This window comes from Chrysemys picta, chromosome 9 (assembly GCF_011386835.1).
Source record: "Chrysemys picta bellii isolate R12L10 chromosome 9, ASM1138683v2, whole genome shotgun sequence".
NCBI classification, from domain to species: domain Eukaryota; kingdom Metazoa; phylum Chordata; order Testudines; family Emydidae; genus Chrysemys; species Chrysemys picta.
This window is the reverse complement of record NC_088799.1, coordinates 102,203,542-102,223,742: the sequence shown is the minus strand read 5'-3', so window position 1 is coordinate 102,223,742 and position 20,201 is coordinate 102,203,542. Positions and strand designations below refer to the sequence as shown.

Sequence of the window (20,201 nt, the reverse complement as noted above, 5' to 3'; positions counted from 1 at the left end):
CCCATAAAACAGCCCAGAATATCTTTTTGATAGAATTAAAGGAATACATACTTCAAAAGGCACACCTGGAGCAGTCCCAAATTATGCAACTCTGCTTGTATTTTCACATGGCCACCTGTGGTATTGTTGGTGCAGCATGTAGACATTTATCAGTTTTGTCCCAATAGCTTCGAATGAGTCTTGAGATACCCATCTCATAGAACTGGAAGGGACCCTGAAAGGTCATCGAGTCGAGTCCAGCCCCCTGCCTTCACTAGCAGGACCAAGTACTGATTTTGCCCCAGATCCCTAAGTGGCCCCCTCAAGGATTGAACTCACAACCCTGGGTTTAGCAGGCCAATGCGCAAACCACTGAGCTCTCTCTCCCCAGATGTATTGCTATTGTTTACTTGTATTATGGGAGCACCCAGAGCATGTATACAGTGCATCTGGGAGTGAGCCTCATAGCCCAGAGCAAGAGTTGTGTTACCGGGACTCATGCTAGCATGCTAAAAATAGCTGCGTAGACATTGCAGCTCAGGCTACAGCTCTTACGCTCAAGTCTAGGGGGCTGGGGTGAGCCTGAGAGTCCAAGCTCCATCCCAAGTGAGAACATCTACATGGCTATTTTAGCACATGCCCTACTAGCACAAGTCTGTGGACCTGGGCTGGGAGGCTCACCCCCAGATGCACTGTAGACATACTGTACCCGTACATGGGTGTTCCAGGACTGGGAAATGGAACTTTACTTTGTTCCCACTTGTAGGATTTTCATTTGATCATCCTGTCAGAGAGCAGAGTGTATGGCCTGTTCTTATCAAGTGCTGCATCTTTTTCACAAATATAGCATAGCACTGGTTCCCTTACAAACACGGTTACTCCTCCTACTAGCAGGCTGAAAGGATCTCTCATACAGCATTCTCTTTGGTAGGAGAGTTACTGTCGCAGAGTGACCCAGCTGGATACTACGGAGGGGTTTTATGGTTGTTACCACCATTTATACATTTTACAAGGACAATTCTCTGAATAAACAAATTGAATACCACTGCTCTCTCCGCTGTCACATCACTGGTGTTCCAATCCAATTCTGGTGACTTATTTTGTTTTTATATGAATCTCTATTTAACTGGGCCTCAACTGAAATTTCCATGCTGCTCTTTTATGTTCTCTCATGAAAATCCAGTATTCTCTACCCCCCTGTGTTGTATCATGACTTGATATCAATACAAGATGATGTTTTTTAACAGTACACTTAAAAATACATATGAAAGCACACAAGATCCTACTCACAAGACTGCATATAAAACTAGTTATTGGAGAACCCAGAATCTCTAGAGTTTTGGACATGTTGAGATTAACCATCGAAACTGCAGGATGCTTATCTAACCTGTATCACCACCCCAGCCCATCAGGCCACATGATTCTCACAATTCAACCACCTTTTCTCCCAACAAGCTCTGGCTACCCTTATGTGTCTTCCAAGAAAGGGAGCCTATTACGCAGGGGCGGCCAGCCTGAGCCTGAGAAGGAGCCAGAATTGACCAATGTACGTTGCCAAAGAGCCACACTAGTATGTCAGCAGCCCCACATCAGCTCCCCCCACTCCAACCTGCAGCGCCTCCTGCTTGCCTGCAGCCCCACCAATCAGTGCCTCCTGCTCCCTCCCCACGCCTCCCACCCGCCGCGATCAGCTGTTATGCAGTGCGCAGGAGGCTCTGGTGGTGGTGGGAGCAAGGGCATGGCAGGCTCGGGGGAAGAGGTGGAGTGGGGGCAGGGCCTGGGGCAGAGCAGTGGGTTGAGCACTGAGCACTCCCCAGCACATTGGAAAGTTGGCATCTATAGCTCCAGCCCCAGAGTTGGTGGCTATGCAAGGAGCCACATATTAACCTATGAAGAGCCGCATGCGGCTCCGGAGCCACAGGTTGGCCACCCCTGCTATTATCAATCTACCAGCATTTATCATAATTGGAGATTGTCTGTACACGCTTTGATCCCTCAGGCTTTTCTGTAAGGCACCTCCCAATTTGTCTTCCACACTTTCTTTCCTTAGGAGTCTTCCTTTTCTCGGTCACCTCCTCTGTTTGTTCCGACAGATACGCTCCCTGGAGTATTCTCCCTTGATTCTGGCTTCCCTTCTCTATCCGATAGCATCCCCACTTAGCCAGCCATATCTAATTTCCATGCACAATTGGGGTAATTTTATGCTCAAATTAGATGTAGCCCTGCATTTCTGCTGTTTTGAAAATGAGGCCTGAAAGAAACTCATTACAATTTTAGAACATATGGTATTTGAGGTCTTTACCAAATTCCAATTCTGGTAACTTCCCTCTGAAGGTTTCAAATGGGTACTAGTATGCATTGTTAAATTACTATCATCAACAGACATTTCTATGGTGAAAAGTAACACTACACCGTTTTGATAAGCTTAAAATATTTGAGAAATGTTTTGGGTATCTTGGCGGAAGGACCCCATAGAAGTATCCCTTCTATTATTGATTAAAGGAGACTTTTTTTTTTTTCAAAAAGGATATGTATTTTAATAACTCTGACCCTTAGAGCCTGCTGTGCCTGAAGTGGATGGTAAATCAGTCAGTACAACAGAATTGACTAGAGATAGTTTAACATATAGAGAGCTAATATTTAAAGCCGATCTCCTTAGAAAGTTTAATTCAAGTTTTCAGAAATTCATATCAAATACAATAACTAAGAAGTTGAAATCAGTTTGAATCACAGAGGGCAAATTCCATAATAGTTTTCCAATGCACATTTAACCTGCTGTTTTATGAAATGTTAGGATTTTTTATTTGGGGTGGGGAGAGAGCTAAACTGGATTTCATATCTTTAGACTGCCAGTTTTTATGAAGGGAAACATTAAAGTGAAACATGAGTTGGATAGCAATTGATGGGAAGAAAAATAGAATATTTCAGTCCCCAAATCAAAATCCTAGGCAACCAGAATACCTAACATTGATATAGAGCTTTTCATGCCAAAGGATCAAAATCACTTTGCCAGATCTACATGGAAATCACTGCAGCAGTTTAACAGTACTTCTACACAAAAGTTACACAGAATATTCTTCATTTCCTGTTTTAAACTGAGACTACAGAGGAAATTTAGGTCAGAATGTTATCGCTTGAGATAGGTTCAGTGTTCTCTGTAAATTCAAACCCTGGTCTACACACAAAATTGCATCAGTTTAACAGAAGGTATGCTTTGATACAATTGCTGCAACCTTGTGTATTGACACTGACATGAGCAGTCTCATGTATATCAAATCTAATCAGTGTCTTAGATCAACTCAAACCACTGTATTGGAGTCAGGGAAAGTATGAGACTGATTTTATGACTTTGATGTTTATAAAGCAGACTGTAGGTAGAGATACCCACTTTACATGTGAGATCTTGACATGGCCCTTGGCACGTAAAAAGTACTTTAAAAAAATGAAGAACATTTCTCCTTGAGGTCAATTGGAATCACCAACACAAAATGGTTCCAATGTCTAAATCCTTCACATTCAGGGAAGAGGTAAAAACTGTTGGCTTCTAGCACAATGCATGAAGAGATGATCAGCCTACAAACGGGTTCTCCACCAGCATGCAAGTCTGATCTCTAAATGAATCAGTTCCCACAATGCACAATTAAATCAAAGAGAGCTGTGGAGATGATGTAAAGTAGGGTTGCCAGGTGTCCGGTTTTCAACCGGAACGACCAGTCGAAAAGGGACCTTGGCGACTCTGGTCGGCACTGCCAAGGTCCGCTGACCAGGCCGCCAAAAGTCCAGTCAGCGACATTGGGGGGAGGAAGGGAGAGGCGCACTAAAGCAGGTTCTCTGCCAGCCCTAACTCCATGCGGCTCCCGGATGCAGCTGGCATGTCCGCCTCCCAGGCGGCCCCCGCCCTGAGCACTGGCTTCGCAGCTCCCATTGGCCAGGAACCGTGGCCAATGGGAGCTGTGGGGGCGGCGCCTGCGGGCATGGGCAGAGTGCAGAACTCCCTGGCCCCTCCGCCTAGGAGTTGGACATGCCATTCACTTCCGGGAGCTGCTTAAGGTAAGCGACGGCCAGCCTGAGACGCACCCCGAACTCAGAACCCCCTCACAGAGCCCGCACCCCAACCCCTGCTGCAGCCCTGAGCCCCCCTCCTGCACCCCAAACCCCTCATCCCTGGCCCCACCCCAGAGTCTGCACCCGCAGCCAGAGCCCTCACCCCCTCCCACACCTCAACCTCCTGCCCCAGCCCTGGAAAAGTGAGTGAGTGTGGGGGTGAGCGAACAATGGAGGGAGGGAGAATGGAGTGAACAAGAGGCGGGGCCTCGGACAAGGGGTGGGGCAAGGTGTTTGGTTCTGTGCGATTTGAAAGTTGGTAACCCTAATGCAAAGGAAAAGGACATCTACAAGCCATTTAATCTGTGCTAGCAGACAGCAAAATATTATACTTCAGGAACATCTATGTTTGCGAGTTAGATTAAAGCTCTTTAGGTGTCTGCTGGAACTGAAAATCAGAGTTTAAGGCCGGAAGAGACCATCAAGTCTGACCTGTATATCACAGAGCATTAAGCTTTACCCAGATACCCCTATACTGCGCTCAATTATTTCAGTTAGACCAAAGCATATCAGTTCTCAGGAGACTTAACTGTTGTGTGCCACAGGCAGAGAACAGGAGAGACCAAGGTGCCACCCATGCCAAGTAACAGGCAGAATGGATTATCCTCCTAGGGTGAACCATTAACATGGGCCGTCCATTGAAGCCCAGGTGCTCTGACACTAATTCACACAAGTGAATGATAGTTGATATTCATTAATTAATTATACAATAGGTACACTGACAAGACACTAAACTTTTACTGCATGTTGCACCACCAGGCAGATGAAGTGAAAAGTTACCAATCACAATCATTTTAGCTAGAAATGCATTTAGATATAAATCATGAAATGGTTGCATGAAAGAACCAAGTTATGTTAAAAACACAGTTAACATATCAGAACACCAAAAAACACACAAAAAATCAATTCTTAATTCTTTTGGCAAAGTTTTGAATAGTGAAGTCTACAACTGTAGCACTATATGCTTCCCAAAAAGGAAGTTTTTTATATGACTAGGAAATCCATTGCAAATCATCTGAATTTTGCAGACTTGTAGATGAGTAAAATGGGGTGGGAGGAGGATGAAGGAAGGAATCAGATGCTACATCACAGAACGATCAGGTCATTTTTTTGGATTAGTTTTAATTAAGACAATACTTCACAGTACATTTATAAAATACACTGCAGTACATTAAGTAATGAAGTTTTAGTAACAGGAGATTTCACTACAAAGCCAGGTCTGCTGCCAAGTCTCTGCTGTGAATGGGAATGAGATAGAGAGACTGCAAGCTTAAATAAAACATCTGTATGTGTACACTTAGTGTGATTTCAGTAAGTGAAATGATATTACGCAATCAGAAATGTGAGGTATAATACTGTATCTCATTATTGTATTTCTAATACACAGACAAAATTTACAAATAAGTATATATAGTCAAATCTGTGTATCAACTCTGAACACCACCTGCTTTTGGAGAGAAAGATTAATAAACTTACATTTATGATGGCTTATGCTAAATTAGCTACTGGCTATTGTAGTAGTGACTAGCTACTGCCTATTGTAGTCTGAGGATTTTTTATTCCTTTTAATTTTTATTTAGATTTTTTTTCTCCAAGTAAAATGAATTACAATTTTTGGCAAAGAGGGAGTGAAGAAAGGAGGATTAATAGGAAGTGAGACACTTAACCATGAGGGGCAGAGATTATGGAAAAGAACAAGTAATTTTTAGTGACAAACAAGTGGAGTGTGTCAGAATATTTTTTAGTCTCACAGATAAGTTATTAGCCTGCCTTTAAGCAACAAACATGTTTAAAACACTGATATTCCAAAATCACTATCGCAATTACTGCAAGAAAAAGTCACATCTTTTGAGAGCAACTGCACAGGTTTCCTTCAAGTACAAGAGACATTCTTATCCAAATAAAAATGTGTTAAATTATTTTGGCTTACATGGTATACAAGGTTACTAAATCATGATGTGTTTGAAAAGCAACTGTTATATGGAGGCAGAACTAGAAAAGGTTACTCTATTTGCAAGCAAACATTTCTTCAGTCAAATGTTTAAAGCTCCTTCTAAAGAAACTTTGCAAAACTCAGTAGAAGCTTCCACAAACATTTAAATAAATGGCAGTGAGATTTTTTAAAAATAGTTTGATGCTAAAGTTGAAAACATTGGATTTACATATCTAAATCAGGCAGCAACGTGTCACTTTATTCTACAGGTTAAATTTATTTTGAGCTTTCTTCACAAAAGTGTACCTGAAATTCACTGACAGTGTCCAAATTAATCTCTATAGATGCTGCTGGAAAGAAATAATTTGAAAACAAATTAAGTTAGGATACTTGTTTTTCTCCCCCTTTTCACAGAACAGCATAATTTTAAGACCTGAAAAGACCAAAATTCATACATTCAAGATAAAATACACTTACCTAGTTCACCCGCTGCATTTCGACCACCAACTGCATACAAATGTCCTTTGAGGGCACTTAGGTGGAAGAAGGTACGCTTTTCATTTAAAGACGCAACTTGCATCCATTTATTATAGCGAGGATCAAATCTGAAGACTGTGTCAACCGCTGTTTTTCCTTTCGTGTCGTAATTGCTCTGTCCACCAACTACATAAAGAAAGTTTCCAATCACAGCAATGCCGTGCTGGTATCTTGGTGCATCCATGGGAGCTAATGATTTCCATTCATGTGCCTTTTCATCATACATCCGTAATTCTTTGCTGACAACCAGTTGCTGCCTTAACACTCCCCCCAATGTTACTAAGTGAGTACTGTCTGATCGAATGGCAGTTCTCTCTGACTGCATGACTGGTTGCATGTACGGCATCATTTGGTAATTGCTGGCTTCCAAAAGCAAATTCACACATGTATTGTCAGTTCTCATGAAATCCACTGTTTGTACATAATTAATAAGATCCTGTGGTGTCATCAGTGGAAATCTGATGTTCTTCATTAGTTTTGCAGCATATTCCATTCGAGGCTCCTCATACCGTAGCCAGCGACAAGCAGCCTTGAACAGTTCGAGCTCAGTGCAGTGCTTAAGGCTATTGCTTGAAAGCACAAAGGCAAGACGTTCAAAGGGGAGTTTCACAAACTCACCAGTACTTAATAATGCGGGGAAGTTCTTCAGGATGAAATTATTAACATATTTATCCACTTCTGTGAGATTGTACGTATTGGCAATCCGCCCAACCTCAACACAATTTTCCAAAGAAACCTATTAAGTGAGTAGAAAGAGGAATCAAAACACTTTCCTAATTTGCTGTTCATTTAGGCATATTAGGATAATACACAATTTAAGGAATACTATGGAACCAGCAATATTTGCATCATTTTGCAATGCTCAAGGTGATTTACGCATATGAGCAAATAAATATTCAGTCAGATGTGTATATTCATGATTACAAGAAGAGATCCAGTAAGGTATTTGTTGTTTTGAAGAAAGAAATAAGACTACAGGAGAACAGATGGCATATATTAATTATACGTCAGATCTGCTATCATAAAATGATGATACATAGCAACTATAAGGCACTTTATCTTCAAAGTGCTCTGCAAACATCCTTATATGTTTGGAATGGGGAAAGTGTGGTAAGAGGAGGGATGCATAGCTCTGTCAGAGTGAATTATCATGTGAACTGGGGTTTGGCCTCAAATTCCTAACACATTCCCACGCTCAGACAGTTACACCATCACCCCCTCATTAATTTTTGTTTACAATAAAGTAAGCCGTACTATTTTGTGACTATTCTCCTCCACACCTAAGCCACCCTCCATAAACAGTACCCACAGTGCATATAATTTTTACTATGCAAGATGTTCCCTAAGAAACATTTACTTGCACATGATTGTAACCCTATACAAAGCAATAGCAGGAAAATAATAGTTAAGAATTTAGTGATCAGACAGGTTAACATGCCCCAAAGCACAGAAATGTCTACAGTTCAAAGTCTCTGGATCAAAGTTAACAGTAGCAAAACCAGCAAGTTTTTGAAAGAGACACTGCCTGTTTCTCCAATGCTACACATTTCATACAGTCAGCCTTTACTCTGAATTTTTAATTCCTTAGGCATGTTCTTTATAAAAGATTACTTGTGCACCATAACCAGGCTCTGAAGGATTAGATTTTTATGGGTACATATTGATAAATATTGATTTTTACCATACACACAAAAACTGTTGAGGGAAATATTTGTCAATCAAAATTTACAAAGAAGCAAAATACGAAAATGCTGCTTGAAAACTTATTAGGGTTTGACTTAAGGATATGTAGTGTATACTTCGACATGTGATGTAGACAATGTGTGTTTTAACAGTTATAAAGCTTTAGCTTTTTGAATCTCTGCTGTCATTAAATAATTCTCTGACCCCCACTGCCTGACTCCTCATAATTCTGTGCAACTGTGAATATTTAAATAGATAAAAATCTAAAAAAAAAAAAATCTTTAAAATAAACAGATCTGTCACAATGATCAAAAAATAAAAATTGAGTTCTGCCAAGCCTAACCATCGCTAATGTCTAGAAAACTGAACTGTAAAGTTTAGTTTCAATACGGAGTATGTGGTGTATTGGAAGACACAGCACACATCGACACAGCAAGCACTAGGCCAGCTGGTTTGCCCTTGCGGGGCTCAGGCTGCGGAGCGGTTTCATTGCTGTGAACATTTCTGGGCTCAGGCTGGAGCCCAATCTCTAGGACCTGGTGAGGGGAATCTCACTACATTTGTTTTTTTCTTAAAGCCCCAGTTCTGAGAGTAACAAGAATGTCAAATTATTTTTTTTAAAGTAAGTTTTTACCTTTGTGGTCAGGGGAAAAAGCTGGACAACATCACCTGAGTGTAGCCTAAAGACCCAGAGACCAGAAAACAAAGAAAAAGAACCCAAACATATTTGATAATTGGAGTCTGACTCACGATTGTTGAATGCTTGGGAGTAGCAGTACTGCAATGCCCATTAGAAATCGCAGAACATTTGGGTTTTTTCAAAGATCTTGTCCAGGGAAATAGCAGAAGGTTTTAAGTTAGAAATGTGAGCTGCCCATTTGTTTGGGTTCACCATGTGGGATCTTATCAGTATCATGTGCATGTCATTCCTGAGTGTGGTACTGCCCCTTCAACATTTGACCAATTTACAAATCAGCAAACTGTAGTGGTGATGACTGTTTTTCTTCATCAGGAACAGGGCCTAAGAACACTAACCCATTTTACATAGGCCACTGGAGAACTACCAGATGATAATCTTCATTCACAGATGGCCTGCAATGCCCTCAAACAAGTGAGAGGTGAAAGGTTCCATATTCCATTATTAATCTTCTGTAAAACCAAGCCCTGTAATTATTTTTTTTAAAACTAGAACATTAACAGGTGGCAGGCTAACAGGATTTATATAGTAAAATGCCATACATCATATACTCATTGAATTGAATATCTAATACATTGTCATTTTGTTTACCTGGAGCATCTGCAGGCATGGAGCCCCTCAGCTCCCTGCAGTCGCAGTTCGCCATTCCCAGCCAATGGGAGCTACGGGAAGTGACGCGCCACTTCCCACAGCTCCCATTGGCTGGGAACGGCAAGCCACAGACACTGGGAGCTGAGGGGCTCCATGCCTGTGAACGCTCCAGGTAAACAAAATGTCCAGGCCCGCTAGTGGCTTACCCTAACAGGCCAGGAGCCCAAGTTTGCCAACCCCTGAAATATAGGTCGGCTTATGAAAGGGGCATACAGTTTTTGCTATTTTTAGCAAACCATCTTGGGGGGTCGGCTTATAAACGAATGGGCCAATGAACAAGTATATACGGTATATATCGAGGTACATGCTAAAACACAGCTATCAATGAGAGAACTTGCATGCAAACAGAACGATGTAGGATTATTTCCAAAGGACGGACAGAAAATGGTGTTATGGAAATGGTCCAGGAAGCACTTGCTTTCAGTCAAATGCAGGGCAAAAGAGGTACAGGTAGGTATCCAGGGAGTTTATGTTGCACTGAAACATGCAGACAGAGTAGAATGCATGCCTGTTAGAAAGTTTTGACATGTAGATTTTTAAAAAATTGTTTTTAAACTAGAAGGTTTAAATCTTGTTTCTGTGTTTGATCTAATTAATATTCATAATGCACTTGCCACCTTTAGTTGTGAATTTTACAATTCCTGTTTGACTCATCCATTTTGTATATTGCTACTGTTTGTATGATACTCTGCTAAACACTATCTGCAGATCTCAAAATAGACCATCTCAAATCTATTCTGCAAAATATTTACTCTTTAAATTTAAATAGTTTTAATGGTTTAATTGATTACTTGGTCTAAATCTGATCTATTGCAACTTTATTGTGCATAATCCTTTTAAGCATTATGATCAGTTATTCCCAAGGTGCATTAATGGGGTTGTGTCCTGTTCTGTGCTTGTTTTGATTAATAAATTAATTTCCTTTATTAGTTTCAATTTTGATTAAAATGTTAAATAATTTCTTGAAAGCTATCTTTCCATTAGCCCAATTAGTAATTTTTGATTGGTTTTATTGAGCATTGAGACAGCTACCAGGCTATATTATATTGTATAGACTAATCCTAGTTTGATTTACAGTTATTCCCTTTTTTAAAATATATAAAATATACTTGGTTTTCATCTGGAAAAAACCCTGGAAACAGCAGGGTGTCTAATAATCACTTGCACTGAAATGTTCAAAAATTGGACAAGATACAGTACGCAGATACAATCTTCTCCAAATATTGCTTAGATACAGAGCAACGTACTTTACAGAATTTCATTTACATGATAATTTAAGTTCCTTTCAATGTTTATGGCTTATGTTATAACAGCTATGGTAGACACAGAAGCTGCGTCTATTGTGTGGAACCCAAGAATGAAAGGGCTCATTAACAGGCAATGGAATATCTCACCCACTATTACTGGCCCCAAAAGCGCTCCCATTGAAATGAATGGCAAAGCTTGAGGACTTAAAGGAACAGCCTAAGGCAAAATGTAAGATTTCTCTTACAAAAAAGCTTATGAAATATTTGAACAGCAAAGACATTTTATACACAGACAGAGAAAGGCTATAATTGGACTCTCTACCAGAAGGAACGGAGGGAGACTTCATTCCAAGTAAGCATTCTTTACACTTTGGATGTTTTTGCCTACACTGCAAAACAGTTCAGGTTAATTCACCCAACAAATTAACCCCCAAAATCTAAAACTTTTAGTTAAAAGGAGCACATCAAGGGAGCAACCAGCTAGAGCAGTGGTTCTCAACCAGGGGCCCGGGGCCCCCTGGGGGGGCTGCAAGCAGGTTTCAGGGGGGCCACCAAGCAGGGGCCAGCATTAGATTTCCTGGGGTCCAAGGCAGAAAGCTGAAACTCCACCACATGGGGCGGAAGACCCTGAAACTGAAGCCCAAGCCTGAGCAACTGAACTTTGTGGGGTCCCTGATGGCATGGGGTCCGGGCAGTTGCACTGCTAGCTACCCCTTAATGCCGGCCCTAGGTTTTATAGGAAAGTGTGAGCCCCTTACTGAATGAGGGAGGCAACCTAGTGACAGAGGATGTGGAAAAAGCTAATGTACTCAATGATTTTTTTGCCTCTGTCTTCATGAACAAGGTCAGCTCCCAGACTACTGCACTGGGCAGCACAGCATGGGGAGGAGGTGACCAGCCCTCTGTGGAGAAAGAAGTGGTTCAGAACCATTTAGAAAAGCTGGACGAGCACAAGTCCATGGGGCCAGATGCCCTGCATCCGAGGGTGCTAAAGGAGTTGGCGGGTGAGATTGCAGAGCCATTGGCCATTATCTTTGAAAACTCATGGAGATCGGGGGAGGTCCCGGATGACTGGAAAAAGGCTAATGTAGTGCCCATCTTTTAAAAAGGGAAGGAGGAGGATCCAGGGAACTACAGGCCAGTCAGCCTCACCTCAGTCTCTGGGAAAATCATGGAGCAGGTCCTCAAGGAATCAATTCTGATGCACTTAGAGGAGAGGAAAGTGTTCAGGAACAGTCAGCATGGATTCACCAAGGACAAGTCATGCCTGACTAACCTAATTGCCTTCTATGATGAGATAACTGGCTCTGTGGATGAGGGGAAAGCAGTGGACGTGTTATTCCTTGACTTTAGCAAAGCTTTTGGTACAATCTCCCACGGTATTCTTGCTGGCAAGTTAAAGAAGTATGGGCTGGATGAATGGACTATAAGGTGGATAGAAAGCTGGCTAGATCGTCGGGCTCAATGGGTAATGATCAATGGCTCTATGTCTAGTTGGCAGCCGGTATCAAGCAGAGTGCCCCAAGGGTCAGTCCTGGGGCCGGTTTTGTTCAGTATCTTCATTAATGATCTGAAGGATGGCGTGGACTGCACCCTCAGCAAGTTTGCAGGTGACACTAAACTGGGAGGAGTGGTAGATACACTGGAGGGTAGGGATAGGATACAGAGGGACCTAGACAAATTAGAGTACTGGGCCAAAATAAATCTGATGAGGTTCAACAAGGACAAGTGCAGAGTCCTGCACTTAGGACAGAAGAATCCCATGCACTGCTACAGACTAGGGACCGAATGGCTAGGCAGCAGTTCTGCAGAAAAGTACCTAGGAGTTACAGTGAACAAGAAGCTGGATATGAGTCAGTGTGCCCTTGTTGCCAAGAAGGCTAAAGGCATTTTGGGCTGTATAAGTAGGGGCATTGCCAGCAGATCGAAGGACGTGATCATTCCCCTCTATTCGGCATTGGTGAGGCCTCATCTGGAGTACTGTGTCCAGTTTTGGGCCCCACACTACAAGAAGGATGTGGAAAAATTGGAAAGAGTCCAGCGGAGGGCAACAAAAATTATTAGAGGGCTGGAGCACATGACTTATAAGGAGAGGCTGAGGGAACCGGGATTGTTTATTCTGCAGAAGAGAAAAATGAGGGGGGATTTGATAGCTGCTTTCAACTACCTGAAAGGGGGTTCCAAAGAGGATGGATTTAGACTGTTGTCAGTGGTACCAGATGACAGAACAAGGAGTAATGGTCTCAAGTTGCAGTGGGGGAGGTTTAGGTTGGATATTAGGAAACACTACTTCACTAGTAGTGGTGAAGCACTGGAATGGGTTACCTAGGGAGGTGGTGGAATCTCCTTCCTTAGAGGTTTTTAAGGTCAGGCTTGACAAAGCCCTGGCTGGGATGATTTAGTTGGGGATTGGTCCTGCTCTGAGCAGGGGGTTGGACTAGATGACCTCCCAAAGTCCCTTCCAACGCTGATATTCTATTATTCTATATGCAGAAAAACACAGTTGTTGTGGCAGCGGTGGGCCATGGAGTTTTTATAGTTTGGGGGAAGGGGGGCTCAGAGAGAAAAAGATTGAGAACCCCTGAGCTAGATAGCTGCAACATATTATTGAGAAGAGTGGTAAAAAACACCTTTTTCCTGTTGAGGTGAACGGATGGCAGAGAGCTCCAGAGAAAATTATTGCAAGTAAAACAAGAGAGTCAAAGAAATAAGTAACTGATGATAGCAATCCCGAAAACCTAATAAAAAAAACTTAGCTGACTATCGGAAATTGGGAAAGGAGCAACAGAACACAAGGTCTGAGGAGATCATAGGACAATGACTCTGCAGCTACAACTTGCACAGAAAACCTTAATTCCTCACTGCTGAACTTGGGAGCAAAATCTTCAGATTGCTTTTCCTCCCAGTTTTTTGCCTGACCTCCCATATAGAGAAGTTCAGAACTTGGATGTCTTTCACAAAATAGGTGTTCAGGCCAGCTCAGAAATTGGACTGACTCACCTTCACCCTCACAGAACTTATGGCTGGGTGGATCCAGAAGGCAAGTTAGAGGGGCACTTCTCGCTGAGCTACCAGCCTCAGGAACCCAGGATTTTTAGTGTGAAGCTTCTTAAGCAATTGCACAATGGCTAGATCCCACACTCCCACCAAACCACCCAACATGCTTGTCATGCTTTGTACAGCTTCAGCCTTCCTCACCAAGCATTCTAGTTGTCAAGGGAAGGTACGCTCTTAAGTAGCTTCCTGAGACCTCCATCATTTGAAAGTCATTACAGCAATCCACAACATGGAGATTCTTTGAAAGGACACAGCTTGATCTCAAACTCTTTCTGCTATGACAAGTCTGGGAGATTTTTTGAATGGTTTTGTTCTTTTCAAATACAAAGCTAATGCTCACTGCGCGTCAAGGAATGAAGCCTGATCTCTTCTGTAGATGCGTGTGGCTTTGGAAAGAACATAGATAAGTGAATTGGCTGGTTCAGGTGAAACTCAAACTACTTGGAGGCTGAATTTAAGTTATAAGCACAATGAGACCGTGTCTCTGTGAAATATAGAGAAAGGCAGATGCACCATCAGAGCTCTGAACTCACCCAGCCACCTGGCTGAGGTGATGGCTACCAGGAATGCAACCTTCATGGATAGGAGAAACATGGAACATGAACCCAGTCGCTTGAAGGGAGGCTTAGTGAGCACGGAAAGAATAAGAATTAGGTCCCATTGAGAAGTAGGTTCCCTCAGAGCAGGAAAGGTTCTGATTAGACCTTCCCAGAATCTGTTGGCCAGGGAATAAGTGAAAATTGAGTAACCCTGAGAAGGTGGGTTGTATACACTGACTGCTGCCAAGTGGATCCATAAAGAATTGATAGAAAGACCTGCTGTTTTGAAAGAAAGAAGATAGTCCAGAATAAGTGGAATATCCACAGCTTAGGGGATATACATTTTTATTGTTCCTAGATAAATGCCTCCTCTTGGCTATGTAGCATTTTCTAGTGGAATCCTTTCTACTATTAGTAAGGATGCTTTGTACAGCTTCAGGAGTACAAACATTCTAAAGTCAACACCCATCCTAAAACCAGAGTCTGAGATGGAGTGATTGGTATGTTTGATTTTGCCCTTTTCCTGGGTCAGGAGATTGGAAAAAGGCTGACTGTTGATCAGAGACTGAGGTGACATGAGTAGGAGACTCGGGAACCAAAATTGTCTGGGCCAATGGGGGTGGTGAGGACGACTTGTGTCCGGTCCTGATGAATCTTCCAGAAGACCCGAGGTAGGACTGCTAAGGAAAAGAAGGCATAATTCAGATTGTTTGATCATGGAAGAAGTAGAGCATCACCCGGACAGCAACATCCTCGGGCTCTGTAGTAGAAAGAGAGCCTGAGACATAAGCCCTTGTATTAAAGGCCTGGTATGAGGCAGGACCTGCTTACAGAATTTGGCAAGAACAGGGCTAATGTTGCAAAAATACACATTCCTAAGAAGTGCTAGTCACAGAGTGCTCACGCAAACACATCTTGATATCAAGTGGCACCAGAACATCCTGATATTAAAGATGGTACAAAAACATTAACAGGAACACATTAACCCTCCTAAAAGATAATGTCAGGATGACAGTACGTAATAAAAATGTTTTAATTGAACCAACATGTACAAAATGATGGGTGATAACTAGCGACATCAGGGGGCAGTAACTAACTATGTCTAAGGGGCACAAGAACAAATGGATATAAACTGGCCATCAATAAGTTTAGACTTGAAATTAGACAAAGGTTTCTAACCACAAGAGGAAGAGAAGTTCTGGAACAGCCTTCCAAGGGGAGCATGGGAGCAAAAATCCTAGCTTGTATCAAGTTCAGTCTTAAAACATTTATGGAGGGGATGGTATGATGAGACTGCCTACAATGGCATACGACCAATCCATGCCTGCTATTAGCAAATATCCCCAATGGCCAGAAATGAGACACTGGGTTCTGAGTTACTACACAGAATTTTTTCCCAGGTCTTTTTGGTGGGTCTTGCCCATATAAGCAAGGTCTAGCTCATCACCATATTTGCGGTCAGGCTGGAATTTCTCCCTGGGTCACAGTGGCAGGGACCCTGAAGAGTTTTCACTTTCCTCTGCAGCTTGGGGCCTGGGTCATTTTCTGGTTTGAACTAGAATAAGTGGTGGATTCTCTGTAACTTGAAGTCTTCAAATCAAGATCTGAGGACTTCCATAACTCAGCCAGAGGTTATGTGCCTATTACAGGAATGAGTGGGTGAGGTTCTGTGGCCTATGCTATACAGGAGGTCAGACTAGAGATCACTGTGGTCCCCTTCTGGCCTTAGAATTTATGAAAGTATCCCAAGATGTTTTTGGAATAAAAATATTTCTGAAAATGGAGTGAATAAAAGCAAAACTTCAAAAGTTTCTCAGACCCATCTTGGCCAGAAAGCACACCATAGAAGACAGTGTAAAACTTTTACTACAAATGCTTTAGCACAGTATTGAGCCCATCCAAAAACAGGAGGAACCCATACAAAAAACTTGAAACACTGATCCCAGAATCTAACCAAACCCATGAGAGATGTGTTCTCCACCTTCAATAAAATCTATGAGAAAGGGGATAAAAAAATTCCTTTAAATTGATCCTATTTAGAATCAACAAAAACAGCCTTTTCTCTAAGAAAGTATGATGAACAGCCCGATGCAGTATTCAAAAGGAGAGTTCACTGAACACAGTGAAACACAAACAAAGCAAGGACCAGAGGAGTGCAAAAGCTCTTCGGCGTTGCACTGGAAGAACATGCCACCACTAAAATTCAAGTTTCTGCTAGAGAGAAACTCTGCATAAGCATTGGCAAGAATTAGGCCAACTTTATTTCTGACATTGATTTAACTATACATTGAAATCTTATTGCAATTTAAGGTTTATTAACAGCTTCTTTGTTCAAGCATGAGTTGGACAGCATATTCTTGGAGAGGAGATAAATTGACTGAGGTAAACAGATGATGTTGGATTTAATTTAAAATGTTTAATTTTTCAGTAATCTGCCTATCTCAAATTCTTTAAGCAAGTTGGTGAATAAGATATGCCAAGATTGTAAGTGAACTAAAATTGTTTAATTGCCTGCTTTTCTTTAGTATTTTATTTGCAGAAAAAATACTTCATTCTCACAACATTGAGTTTTCTTGCTTGCTTAAGTTGTGGTAAGACTGTAATAAATAGAGTGACACCCCTCAACTCGAGAAAACTTATCGGATTTTTATTACTCCAGCCACCAATTTTAGTAATTCAGAGATAAGAGTATAAAGTGCTCAACATCCTACATAACACTCTCCTACCTTACTACAGTTTTTAGAATAACTTCCTAGAAATGTAAACAGGCAATTCATACTGAGATCAAAAAACGTCGTAAGAGGTTCAAGAAGAAATCATTCCAAAAGCAATGGAAAGAAGCTGAGAAAGGGAAGTTTTTTTTGCAAGAAAAAGTTCCTAGTAAGAGTAGATTATGCAATAGCCTGTCCTCCCAGAGAAGACGTCAAATCTCCCTTTCACAGGGCAGTGTTCTTCTTGTTTAACTGTATTTGCAGAATTATCAGTTGCCCCAATTTATTTGGCCAGAACTGACCAGATTGGTTCAATACTTTTTTGAACAGAGAGCAGGCCAGCCAGCCATTCCTGAAGGCAAAGCGGGGAGGACAGGAAGAAAAGGGAAAAGGCCACCAGGCTGTCACCATCCATACTACAGGAGGAGGAGGTCGAAGCCAGGGTGAGGAAAGAGCAAGATGCAAGGTGAGGGGAGAGGTCAAAGGAATCTCCCCACTTTTGCAATGTCTCCTTCATTTGAAGGATGGGTGAGTCCTCCCTTCTTGCATGAAGGCAAAATGAGAGTCCTCTACTAAAGCTGGCTATCCCTGGGAGAGAGGGAAAGGACAGAAAGGAGGACTGACCCGAACCCCGCCCCCCCCGCCCTTCTCCCCATTGGCGCTCCTCCCCAGCTTCAGAGATCAAGGTTCATATACTAACTGATTTCCCAGTTCGCACTATGGAACAACCATGAACCACCGTAGGTTATATTGCAATTAGTAGCATGGTTGGTACCACATTCAGTAACATATTCAATGCTGACAAAGTTATGCTATAACAGTGCTTGAAAATGGCTTCAAACATAGTTACAAGCTCCAGGTAGATGGGGCCTTAACAGAAAATCTGTATGTTCTCATATTCATGTAGAAGAAAAAACACACTCTAAAGTCAGAGTTAATCAGCTTCTTGTGTCTAAATTCCACTAGCAAATGTTTGTCAAAAATGTGTCTGTTATCACAAGCCAAAGGATAGATTGAGATACTAGTATCTTTCAGCAAGACTGAACGCTTAGCAAGTAACTGAAAGCAGTATCTGATGCATGATATGGAGTATATGCTTATAAATCCTGATGGCAGGTAATGAACATCTATGGAACAGGTGGGGATTGGATTCCAAATTAGCATTCGGTTTTCAAGATTCCTGAGTAACAAAATGTTTTCCATAGTCCTCACTAACAGACATCATGGATAAGAGGCCTCTACTATTTCAATACGCTTTTGCAGAACATTGTATTGGTAGTTCTGCTAGGGGCTTTCCTTACATATTTAAAACGGATAACACTGAAATATGAAAAAAACCAAATGAATCCGACAACTCTCAAATATATGGTTAAAACTCAAGTGCACATGCTTAACCCTTTTGTAAAACAACAACAACGGACTCTTGTTCACAAATGCACTGACTGCTTATCTCCAAAAACATCCACTTTCCTTTGGTTACCAGTCACTTGAGGAAATCACATTTGCAACACTGACACCATGTCATGCCTTAGAAGACAGACTTAAATCTAATTCTGATGAATTTATCTACATGACCACTTTATCTAATACACAGTCAAAATTTGCACTACCATGCCCTATAGCTGCACAAAAAAAAGATGTTCATTTAAATTGCTTGCTTATTTTACTGAATTTACTACTACCTAATTATATGATCAATTATTCTAGCTAGATTTCCCTATATCATATTTCTGTCAGACTTGTGAAGAGCTAATGTTTCAGAAGTTGGCAACTATTGAGAAGCACTCTGAAGGAACCTGTGGAAGTCAGCCTTTGCCTTTGTAGTATTACCTATCTAAATGTAGTAAAATGCAAAATAATATACTCAGAATATCTTGTCCACCATACAAAAAATAAGACTCCCAAACTATCAACCCAACTCCCTCATTCAACTCCTCTTGTATAAAAGATGTCTTGAGAGTTCTGGCAGGGAATTATTTAACAAATAATAATTTAAATAAAAAGTCCATACACTGCTGAGTCACGGATGGGGAAGTAAGTTCCAGAGGTGAGAATCCCTCACAGAGAACATTTTGCCTGCAGTCTCCTTTCTTATAAGCCAGAAGCTTGCCAGCCTGAGGAACTTGCTGATTGCAATTAAAGTGATCTCAACAGACAAAGAAATGTCCGCTTCAGTCCCTTTGCTTTCAATGGTCTCATATTTACTAGGAAAAGAGATTTGTTCTTAACATGTTAGGTGACAGGGTAAAATCCTAGCATAGACAAGTTACAGTTTTAACACATTCGTTGAGGTAAAGCCCTAGTAGGGAACATAGGCTCCATCTTGACCAGCTGAGTGTTAAAGTTACAACTTGTTTTATCCACTTTGGGGTTTTACACACATTAATGTGTGAGCTAACAAGAGTTAAAAACAAAATTTTTTTCCTAGTGTGGACATGACCAATGGATTTTCCAAGACACCTCATTTTTCCATCTGTAGACATATTGCTACACTGAAGAAAAGTGTTTAAAACTGTGGTCACTTGTCATGGTCAATTCTAGTATCCTTCCCACTCCTTGGGTTTTAAATGCTCCTGTCTGTCTATGTACACTGGGCACTAAGTAGTGCTGTAAAATGTGTGAGTTTTTCAATTATTGTAAAAACACCACTTATACTCCTAGTGCAGATAAACCCTTTTATGCTCTCTTTCAGGTCACAACTAAGTGATGGGAAAACCTCCAGAGATTCAGAAGTTAAGTCTCTCCAGATCTATTATTGTGTATACTTGTACAGATCTCCCCCATCTTGTGATACTGTGATTTTATTTTAAAAAACTGTTCAACCAAATGAGAGCAGTGGGATAACTTTGCTAAGCGCTACATCTACAGAGCATATATATGGTCTACATTTTATATTAAAAAAACTATAAAAATGATCCTCTGATTAGTTAATGGGCAGAGAACAGACTATTAACTCACTGAGTTCTGTCCCTTACAAAACCTATTATTGAAGTCATTGTGGTGAAATACTTAAGTATATATTCAAGGTAAAAGTTTTTTCTTTTAGTGTACTGCAGAAATATA

At 41.4% G+C, this 20,201-nt stretch overlaps 1 protein-coding gene across 30 annotated transcripts in view; it reads right to left on the bottom strand.

The window, feature by feature from the left end:
• Positions 1-20,201, bottom strand: part of KLHL13 (kelch like family member 13) — a 139,070-nt gene that overhangs the window by 15,365 nt on the left and 103,504 nt on the right. For all 30 annotated transcript variants that reach the window (XR_010590319.1, XM_042851195.2, XM_065556771.1 and 27 more), the window contains one exon: positions 6,494-7,289. Coding sequence is in view for 29 of the 30 variants with exons in the window: in XM_042851195.2 (XP_042707129.1) it covers positions 6,494-7,289 (796 nt within the window). In the remaining variant the exon portion in view is untranslated. The remainder of the gene's footprint in view (positions 1-6,493; positions 7,290-20,201) is intronic.